This window comes from Heterodontus francisci, chromosome 1, assembly GCF_036365525.1.
Source record: "Heterodontus francisci isolate sHetFra1 chromosome 1, sHetFra1.hap1, whole genome shotgun sequence".
In the NCBI taxonomy this organism is placed as follows: Eukaryota; Metazoa; Chordata; class Chondrichthyes; order Heterodontiformes; family Heterodontidae; genus Heterodontus; species Heterodontus francisci.
Window position 1 is genome coordinate 168,638,819 of NC_090371.1, and position 11,390 is coordinate 168,650,208.

At 45.4% G+C, this 11,390-nt stretch overlaps 1 protein-coding gene across 2 annotated transcripts in view; it reads left to right on the forward strand.

Annotated features, from left to right (window-relative positions):
- Positions 1 to 11,125, forward strand: part of si:ch73-234b20.5 (uncharacterized protein LOC449923 homolog) — a 54,516-nt gene extending 43,391 nt beyond the window's left edge. Inside the window, exons 3-4 of one of the 2 annotated variants that reach the window (XM_068013799.1) lie at positions 9,411 to 9,491; positions 10,218 to 11,125. In XM_068013799.1, the coding sequence (XP_067869900.1) occupies positions 9,411 to 9,491; positions 10,218 to 10,385 (249 nt within the window). In that variant the 3' untranslated portion in view covers positions 10,386 to 11,125. Of the gene's footprint in view, positions 1 to 9,410 lie in introns of both variants that reach the window. The other variant, XM_068013858.1, reaches the window with a different exon arrangement.
- Positions 11,126 to 11,390: the final 265 nt, after the last annotated feature.

Consider the following 11,390-nt stretch of genomic DNA (forward strand, 5'->3'; position numbering starts at 1 on the left):
TCCCTGGTACCTCTGTGGCACCATTAACTGGTGAACTACTGTCCACTCCTTGCCCTCAGGTCTGTGAGGAGAACTCCATTTCCTCATCAGTACCTCATTCTTTAAATAGTAGCAATCAGGGACTCCCTCTGCTTCACTTTCAGATTGTGCAGCCTGTGCTAACTCTCACAATACTGGGTCGGTTCACTGAGCCTCACCTAGGGAAAATCCATTTAATTCATTTCCTGAGTCTCCTAACTTTCCGAAGAAAGTCTCAGACAGACAGACCTGGTCATCTGCCTGCAGTGCCAATTCAGTCTCCTCTGGGGGAGCAAGTTTGATCATGGCCTGATCCACTACACATTCAGGGAAACTGCAGGGAATCGTCTCCTGCCAAGGCCCTGTTTCTCTGACCTCCTGCGGTCTTTCTTTCACTTCTGGGTGGTGCTACCACCTTCACCCCGGCCAGATCATTTCCTAGGAGCAGGTTAACCTCATCCACAGGCAAACTAGGGACAATCCCTATGGTCACTGGTCCCGAAACTAGGTCGCACTCCAGGTGCACCCGATGTACAGGTATAGGCATACACTGCCCTCCAATACCATTCACCACCATTTTGGTGTTCACTGCACACTCTGTGGGAAAGATCAGGCCTTTTTCTAGTGGGGATCTCGTGGCCCCTGTGTCCCTAAGAATTACTATGGGCTTACTTGCGCCACTCGAGGGGTATGGGGTTACTTTCCCTTCGGACACAAAACCCTGATAACCTTCAGGAATCCTATTAACTTTTCCTGCACTGGCCGTAGTAAGCTTCCTGGGTTGCACTCTTACTGCAGTTAAAACCACAATTTGTTCTGCTGGGCTTTCCATCAGGTCCCGTCTTCACTAAGCGGGTGTGCCCTGATTAACCCTAACAGTTTTCCCTTTAGTTTCCAGCAGTCAGCTTTTAAATGCCCTGCCTTATTACAATGGAAGCACACAGGTCTCCGGGTCTCACTGTTGCTCACAGAACCTTCCTTTTTGGCTGGAGGAGGGCCCCCTGTGTCTCCTGCTTTCCTTTCTCTCCCAGGACTGCCTGGGCAGAGATCACCTTCCCACCCTTTGTTCTTTTTGGATTTGTGGGGGTGATTAGGAAAGATTGCATGGTTGTCTGTATGTGCCTATGGTGTGAGAAGGGGACAAGATGTTATGACTGGGCAGTATTAGCCCAGAGCATGAGGAGACCTGTGGCTTCACCTTATAGACAGGATGGCCTCCTCAAAGGACATTTCTGAGTCTTCCTCCTGTTTGGGTTTATTCACTATTTACTGCCACTTAAGCCATATAGGCAAAGAAGTAATCTCAGCATGTAAGCTGAAGGAGCACATGCACAATGATAGGCATGCCAAAGCTACAGCCCATCCTGGATGCCATTTAGTGACTATGCAGCATACAGATAAATTATGTAACAGGGCTTTTACATGGACCAAGTATCTGATAAGTGGAGCCATTAGGTAGGATTACCTTGGTGGTTTTTCTTTAAGCAGTGTCATCTTCTTCAACATTTGTTCCCAAGCCCTGTGAATAATGCATATGTTGTTGAGCCTGACTGGCTGCTCCCTCCTGCCAGGTGTGCTGCCCAGTTCTCCTCTGGGGAGGTTGCCATGGAGTAAACAGGACAACTCTCCTTACAAACAACCTCATGCAACAACCCTACTATGTCACCAACGCTAACACATACTTTGAACGTATGTAACACAACTTATACCCCAGATGTAACTGCTTACCATGAAGTAGCTGCGTCCATTTACAGTTAATCATCATCTTTTAAGGGCTGCTGACACTTGATTTTCAGCAGTTATCTGGCAGGTTACCCATGTCAATCCCAGCATGAGCTGAGAGCTTGCTGAAAGATTTAAAATTAGGCTGACTCCAGAAGTTCTTGTGGGGTCAGCCCTCCTCCAGGCCCAGGTTTTGCTGCACCTGCTTCTCACTGGTTCCACACATAAATTTTGAAAATCAAACCAAGTAGAAAAGAAACAGAACTGATCAGCCCCTAACACTGGATTTGCAACGCAGGACTCCTTAAGCAAGATTATCCTGTCACACATTTGGTATAAAATAATAGCAATGTGTGTTCTCATTCAGAAAGAAAGAAGTTATGAAATTGCGAGAAAATGCCAAGGGACAATATTCCAACAATTTCGTTAGTTAGAAAAGACATTAGGATAGGCTTCATCTATGATCCATATTTCCTTCTTAATTAAACTATTTAATTCAATAGAATTGAAAACAGTTTGTATTTAGATTGCTACACATGGAAAAAATTGAAAAAGTGGCAGGGCACAATGTGGTTGTCATATATTTTGACAGTTTTTTCCATGGAAGGGATATAAATACAAGTTATTTTTAAAATGTGCTTCTAAGCAGAATCTTGTTTTAAAGAGGCTAGTTTCTCAGGACAACCCTAAATTGGGATGTAAATCAGAAGCCAGATGGCCTCAGACAATGGGAGCTCGCTAAAATACTTTCCAACATTCATTCACACAGTAGGGATTTGAATGCTTCATCCTTTTGAGTTTTGCGGGAAGCTAATTTCAAGGGGCCTCCATCCAGACAGGTTTGATTTGTAGCTCTACTGACTAGCCCACAGACTGAAAGGGTCAGGAGAAAAATGGCAGAGGGGAGGTTTGAAGCAGAAAGGCTGCAAGGGCGGTCAGTCTTTTGTTAAGGGAAAAGCTGGAAGGGCCTTTGCTGAGGCGAATAGGTTAGAAATGTGGATGGATTAACTAGAAAATCTCTTGTTTAGGCTAATTAAAGCAATCCACCAAGGTAGGGCCAGTGGTCTTATGAAAGTATATGTTGTACTGATTGAACTAAGTGACTCTGATCATATCTCCAATCCTGTGCATTTCACCTTACTGTGAAATGTAGCAGTTTACAATTCAAACCAAACTTCACCTCATCTTATGTTAACCACGTCTGCCATCAGGTAGATTGATAGAGTGTGCAGGAACAGAGGGACCTGGGGGTGCATGTGCATCGATCATTGAAGGCGGCAGGACAGAGAGTGGCTAGTAAAGCATATGGGATCATAAATAGAAGCATTGAGTACAAAAGTAGGGAAGTTATGCTGAACCTTTATAAATCTTTGGTTAAGCCTCCAACTGGATTACTGCATCCAGTTGTGGTCCTTACACTTTAGGAAGGATGTGAGGGTCCTTGAGAGGGTGCAGAGGAGATTTACCAGAAAGATTCCAGGGATGGAAGATTTTAGTGACAAGTTAGGTTAGAAAAATTGGGGTTGCTTTCCTTAGAACAAAGGAGATTGAGGGAGATTTAATAGAAATGTACAAGATTATTACAGATTTAGATAAGTTAGACTAGGAAAAACTGTTCCCAATACTAATGGTACAAGGACTAGGGGGACACAGATTGAAGGTTTTGGCAAGAAAGGCAGGGGGAATATGAGGAAGAACTTGTTTACGCAGCGGGTGGTAATGACCTGGAACTCGCTGCCCACAAGGATGATGGAAGCAGAGACAATCAATGACTTCAAAAGGAAATTGGATGGCCACTTGAATGAAATAGACTTGCAGGACTACAGGGATCGAGTGGGGGAGTGGGACTGACTGAATAGCTCCATGGAGAGCTGGCATGGACTCAATGGGTCAAATGGCCTCCTTCTGTGCCATAAATGACTCTATGACTCTAAGAAATGTACCTACAAATGGTATGAGGCTGGTCCAGCTTGCAAAAGGGGTGCTATGGTTATACCTCTCAGTCTAGCTATCTTACAAATGGATCTAGGACAGTTTGAGTCAAATTCCATAAAAGTAAGGCACTTAAGAAAGCAATTGACCATTGAACCCAAGAACATATCCACAGTAGGCATGAATTTGCAACAGTGATACTGATTATTCAATTCATGAGCAAGACCCTTGCAGTTCACCAGCAGCAAAGTGAACTATGAGTTTTTTCTTCCTTTCAGGTGTCAAGGAACGCAAGCTCCAGCAGCTGATGCGGACTAATGCCCCGCCAGATCCTTCTTCCCCTTCACTTCTCTCTGACCCCACCCCTTCTGATCTGACCTCTTGCCATGTATTCATTATACCCAGAACTCCCCCTCTCTAACGCTGAATGTTCTATTCTCAGCCAAGGACTCAGTTTTATCCCCTTATGCCCCCACCTCAATGAATTTCGCACTCGGCATGACGTTGAGCTCTTCTTCCATCACCTCCGCTTCCGGGCTCACTTCTTTGACCAGGAGTCCTCCTCCCCCTGATCAGCAGACCCATTCACCCGCCTCCAGCATTCTCCCTCTACCTGGACCCCTCCCCCTGGCCTCTTACCCGCTCTTGATCTTTTCATTGAAAACTGTCAGCAAGACATTGGTCATCTCAATTTCTCTGCCCCCCTCACTCACTCTAACCTGTCCCCCTCTGAACTTGAGGCACTTCGTTCTCTCAGGTCTAACCCCGACATGGTCATCAAACCTGCAGACAAGGGAGGTGCTGTTGTTGTATGGCGTACCGACCTCTACCTTGTAGAGGCTCAGCGCCAACTTTCAGACACTTCTTCCTACCTCCCCCGGACCATGACCCCACCACCAAACATCAAGCGACTGTCCACAGGACTGTCACTGACCTCATCTCCTCTGAAGATCTTCCCTCTACAGCTTCCAACCTCATAGTCCCGCAACCTGCTTCTACCTCCTTCCCAAAATCCACAAACAGGACTGTCCCGGCAGACCCATTGTGTCAGCCTGCTCCTGCGACACTGAGCTTATTTCTTCCTCTCTTCACTCTATGTTTTCTCCGCTGGTCCAGTCTCTTCCCACCTACATCCGTGACTCTTCTGACGCCCTATGTCATTTTGATAATTTCCAGTTTCCTGGCCCCAACCGCCTTCTCTTCACTATGGACGTCCAATCTCTCTAGACCTCCATCCCCCACCAGGATGGTTTGAGGGCTCTCCGCTTCTTCCTTGAACAGAGGCCCAACCAGTCCCCATCCACTGCCACCCTCCTCCACCTGGCTGAACTTGTTCTCACATTGAACAACTTCTCCTTCAACTCCACTCACTTCCTTCGAGTAAAAGGTGTTGCTATGGGTACCCGCATGGGTCCATGTTGAACACCACTTGGAGGAAGCACTGAGGGTGGCATGGGCACAAAATGTACTCTGGGTGGGGGACTTCAATGTCCATCACCAAGAGTGGCTCGGTAGCACCACTACTGACTGAGCTGGCCGAGTCCTAAAGGACATAGCTGTTAGACTGGGTCTGCAGCAGGTGGTGGGGGAACCAACACAAGGGAAAAACATACTTGACCTCGTGCTCGCCAATCTGCCTGCCACAGATGCTTCTGTCCATGACTGTATTGGTAGGAGTGAACACCGCACAGTACTTGTGGAGACGAAGTCCCGCCTTCACATTGAGGATACCGTCCATCGTATTGTGTGGCACTATCACCGTGCTAAATGGGATAGATTTCGAACAGATCTAACAATGCAAAACTGGGCATCTATGAGGTGCTGTGGGCCATCAGCAGCAGCAGAATTGGACTCAACCACAGTCTGTAACCTCATGGCCCTGCATATCCCCCACTCTACCATTACCATCAAGCCAGGAGACCAACCCTGGTTCAATGAAGCATGCAGGAGGGCATGCCAGGAGTAGCACCAGGCATACCTCAAAAATGAGGTGTCAACCTGGTGAAGCTACAACACAGGACTATCTGCATGCCAAACTGCGTGAGCAGCATGCAATAGACAGAGCTAAGCAATCCCATAACCAACGGATCAGATCTAAGCTCTGCAGTCCTGCCACATCCAGACGTGAACGGTGGTGGACAATTAAACAACTAACTGAAGGAGGTGGCTCCACAAATATCCCCATCCTCAATGATGGGGGAGCCCAGCACATCAGTGCGAAAGATAAGGCTGAAGCATTTGCAACAATCTTCAGCCAGAAGTGCAGAGTTGATGATCCATCTCGGCCTCCTCCTGAAGTCCCCAGCATCACAGATGCCAGACTTCAGCCAATTCGATTCACTCCGCGTAAGATCAAGAAACGACTGAAGGCACTGGATACTGCAAAAGCAATGGGCCCTGACAATATTGCGGCAATAGTACTGAAGACCTGTGCTCCAGAACTTGCCGCGCCCCTAGCCAAACTGTTCCAGTACAGCTACAACACTGGCATCTACCCTGAAATGTGGAAAATTGCCCAGGTATGTCCTGTACACAAAAAGCAGGACAAGTCCAACCCGGCCAATTACCGCCCCATCAGTCTACTCTCAATCATCAGTAAAGTGATGGAAGGTGTCATCAACAGTCCCATCAAGCGGCACTTGCTTAGCAATAACCTGCTCAGTGACGCTCAGTTTGGGTTCCGCCAGGGCCACTCAGCTCCTGACCTCATTACAGCCTTGGTTCAAACATGGACAAAAGAGCTGAACTCAAGAGGTGAGATGAGAGTGACTGCCCTTGACATCAAGGCAGCATTTGACCGAGTATGACATTAAGGAGCCCTAGCAAAACTGAGGTCAATGGGAATCAGGGGGGAAACCCTCCGCTGGTTGGAGTCATACCTAGCACAAAGGAAGATGGTTGTGGTTGTTGGAAGTCAATCATCTGAGCTCCAGGACATCACTGCAGGAGTTCCTCAGGGTAGTGTCCTAGGCCCAACCATCTTCAGCTGCTTCACCAATGACCTTCCTTCAATCATAAGGTCAGAAGTGGGGATGTTCGCTGATGATTGCACAATGTTCACTACCATCCATGACTTCCTACACGGAAGCAGTCCGTGTAGAAATGCAGCAAGACCTGGACAATATCCAGACTTGGGCTGATAAGTGGCAAGTAACATTCGTGCCACACAAATGCCAGGCAATGACTATCTCCAACAAGAGAGTATCTAACCATCTCCCCTTGACATTCAACGGCATTACCATCGCTGAATCCCCCACTATCAACATTCTTGAAGCTACCATTGACCAGAAACTGAACTGGAGTAGCCATATAAATACCGTGGCTACAAGAGCAGGTCAGAGGCTAGGAATCCTGAGGCGAGTAACTCACCTCCTGACTCCCCAAAGCCTGTCCACCATCTACAAGACCCAAGTCAGGAGTGTGATGGAATACTTTCCACTTGCCCGGATGGGTGCAGCTCCAACAACACTCAAGAAGCTCGACACCATCCAGGACAAAGCAGCCTGCTTGATTGGCACCCCATCTACAAACATTCACTCCCTCCACCACTGACGCACAGTGGCAGCAGTGTGTACCATATACAAGATGCACTGCGGCAATGCACCAAGGCTCCTTAGACAGCACCTTCCAAACCCGCGACCTCTACCAACTAGAAGGACAAGGGCTGCAAATATATGGGAACACCACCAGCTGCAAGTTCCCCTCCAAGTCACACACCATCCTGACTTGGAACTATATCGCCGTTCTATCACTGTCGCTGGGTCAAAATCCTGGAACTCCCTTCCTAACAGCACTGTGGATGTACCTACCCCACATGGACTGCAGCGGTTCAAGAAGGAAACTCACCACCACCTTCTCAAGGGCAATTAGGGATGGGCAATAAATGCTGGTCTGGCCAGTGACGCCACATCCCATGAATGAATTTAAAAAAAGTTATGCCTGTCTTTTTGTGGGATATGTCGAACATTCCTTGTTCCAGTCCCACTCAGGCCCCCTCCCCCAACTCTTTTTCCGGTACATTGATGAGTGTATCGGTGCCGTTTCCTGCTCGCGTCCCGAACTGGAAAACTTTATCAACTTTGCTTCTAATTTCCACCCTTCTCTCACCTTTACATGGTCCATCTCCGACACTTCCCTTCCCTTCCTCGACTTCTCTATCTCCATCTCTGGGGATAGGTTGTCTACTAATATCCATTATAAGCCCACCGACTCCCACAGCTACCTCGACTACACTTCTTCACACCCTGCCTCCTGTAAGGACTCCATTCCATTCTCCCAGTTTCTCTGTCTCCGACGCATCTGCTCTGATGATGCTATCTTCCATGACAGCGCTTCTGATATGTCTTCCTTTTTCCTCGACCGTGGACTCCCCCCCACTGTGGTTGACGGGGCCCTCCACTGTGTCCGGCCCATTTCCCGCACCTCTACCCTCACCCCTTCCCCTCCCTTTCAGAACCGCGACAAGTTTCCCCTTGTCCTCACTTTCCACCTCACCAGCCTCCACATCCAAAGGATCATCCACTGCCATTTCCGCCACCTCCAGCGTGATGCCACTACCAAACGCATCTTCCCCTCCCTTCCCCTGTCAGCATTCTGAAGGGATTGTTCCCTCTGCGACACCCTGGTCCACTTCTCCCTTCCCTCCACCACCTCGCCCCTTCCCATGGGACCTTCCCCTGCGATCGCAGGAGTTGTAATACCTGCCCATTTACCTCCTCTCTCCTCACTATCCAAGGCCCCAAACACACCTTTCAGGTGAAGCAGCGATTTACTTGTACTTCTTTCAATGTAGTATACTGTATTCACTGCTCACAATGTGGTCTCCTCTACATTGGGGAGACCAAACGCAGACTGGGTGACCGCTTTGCGGAACACCTCCGCTCAGTCCGAAAGCATGACCCCGAGCTTCCGGTTGCTTGCCATTTCAACACACCCCCTGCTCTCATGCTCACATCTCTGTCCTGGGATTGCTGCAGTGTCCCAATGAACATCAACGCAAACTAGAGGAACATCTCATTTACCGATTAGGTACACTACAGCCTGCCGGACTGAACATTGAGCTCAATAATTTCAAAGCTTGACGAGCCCCCCATTTTACTTTTATTTTTAGTTATCTTTTTATTTTTTCTTCTTTCTTTTTTATTTTTTTGTGTTTATTTTATTTTATTTTATCTTAGTTTGTTCAGTTTGCTTACCCACATTTTTTTTCATGTTTGTACTTGCGGCTGTTCAGTTTTCAGTTCGTTAACACCCTATCTGTACTCATGCTTTGTCTTTCAACACACCATTAACATATTGTTTGCCTTTGCTCCATGACCTTCTGGTCGGTTATTCTCTGTGACCTTGTCCTATCTACACCTTCTCCTTTGTTATCTCTTGCCCCAACCCCGCTTTACTTGCTTAAAACCTTTTACATTTCTTATATCTGCCAGTTCTGAAGAAGGGTCACTGACCTGAAACGTTAACTCTGCTTCTCTTTCCACAGATGCTGCCAGACCTGCTGAGTATTTCCAGCATTTTTTTTGTTATTTCAGATTTCCAGCATCCGCAGTATTTTGCTTTTATTTTAGTGGACTATGAGTGAAGAGTTGCACACAGTACTTCTGTATCTCTGCATTTTTGCTGGAATGCAGCCTTCCAAATTATCTGTTTTAGGGAGGAGGGATGTGATGAGGGTTTTTTGGCACATTGTAGACATACATTTACACATTCATATTCTTTATTCTGTTTGGTTTCAGGCTGATTCTTTTCAGAAAACGTCCACAAAGATTGCAAGGAAGATGTGGTGGAAAAACAAAAAAATGATCATTATCATTGTGGTAATTGTGGTTGTGATCATCATCCTCATTGTTCTCATTGCTACAGGTGTCATCCCAACATAAGACCTTTCTACCTCATACTGATGGAACAGCTACTGGAGCAATTTCACCTACTTGTATATAATGCAGTTCTTCTCTAGAAATATATATTAAATAATATAAATTTAAAAAAATTACAATGAGATGTACGTAAAGATGTACATTTTATCTACAACAAATTTTAGAAAAACAAATGAATAATAAATATATTTATATTTAAACTTCATTTCTTCCTAGAATTACACATAGTTACACCTATATTGCTGCAATGCCTGTTTAAATGTATGTAAGACATATCTTCCCCCTTTCTCCCCACCCCCTTTAATAACTACTTATCTATCAGTTATTTCCCCAAGATGAATGCTGTGACACTGCAAGTGAGTTGAAATAGTGAGCTCAACAGGCTATTCAACTGTGGTCAACAGAAAAGCCAAGTCCTGATCTTGTTGTCAATGCCCATTACACATGCACTTTCCAGCAGGGGTTGTTGGAAAGTACTCAGGAGTACAGACCCTTTCTGAGGTATCAAGGCCAATTGCACCAGCCCAATTGCTACACCAGCTTAGATCAACTGAATTAGCAGATAGGCTATCTTCCTGGTCTGGAAAAATACATATATAATTTGATTAATGCACTGCATGTTTTTCTGTAAAAAAAAACATTGTTTCCATCTCTTTACCCTTCCAGATAAGTGACAGAGGTTTCCAGAGTGCTGCAACATGGGTTGACAGGAGGAGAGATGGAGAAGCAAAGAGAAACAAGAGTAGCAAAGGGAGGAAACAGCAAGCAAGGTTACATAATAACTTTGAATCAAACTTTGTGTACAGAAGTAGGAACTCACCAAGAAATGTGTGAAAGTGGCTTCATTGTTTCTATGGTTTTATTGGTGTAAGCAAAGCAGAATAGGACGGGGAGGTGATAAACAGGAAGAATAGGATACTGATCTGGAAATATTTTACTTCAAACAGTTACACTATTAGCCAACATCACTACTAAATTATATGCCATACTATTATTTCAGTGCAGTACTTTAGGAGCGCTGCACTGTCATAGATGCCATTTTTCAGATGAGATGTTAATCGATGCCCCATCTGCCCTCTCAGGTGAACATAAAAAAAATCTGATGACATTATTTGAAGAGCAGGGAAGTTCCGGGAGACCTGACCAATATTTATCCCTCAATCAATGTCACTAAAACAGACGATCTGGTCATTTGCCTCATTACTGTTAGTGAAGCCTTGCTGTGTGCAAATTGGCTACTGCGGTTTCTACATTGCAATGACTAACACTTCAAACTATTTAATTAGCTGTGAAACACATTGTGATGTCCTGAGGTCATAAAATGCACTACATAAATGCAAATTCTTTCTTTTTCTTAATTCACCAACGAGCAAGGACTTATCATTCACAGTCTATTTGTCACTGGTAAGTTAGAAGGATCTTGCTTAGGAGTGAGATAAACCATTATAACACCCTATCCTGTCACTTAATAAAGTAATTCCATGTGAAACAGTCTAAAGATAAAGTGAAATGTTTTCTTGTAGATGGGACTATGTACAGTGACTGAGATGGCTCCAATAAAAGTGTTAAGTCCATGTGCCTTTTTAAGCTGTTTTTATCTGTTATTTGTTTATTTTGTGTATTATAAAAAAAACAGCATACCTCTGAGGAGAAATACAAATAACCAGACTGCATGATCCCCACACCAAAATAGCATTGTTGCATTTTGTTTTTATACAGTTACACCAAATCAAATAAAACTGTCAGTCCACATTAAAGATATCATGCAAGAACTACTTATCAGCATAAAACTGTAGCTCAAAATCTCATGGGTAGAATAGCAGTACTATGCTGTCAGTA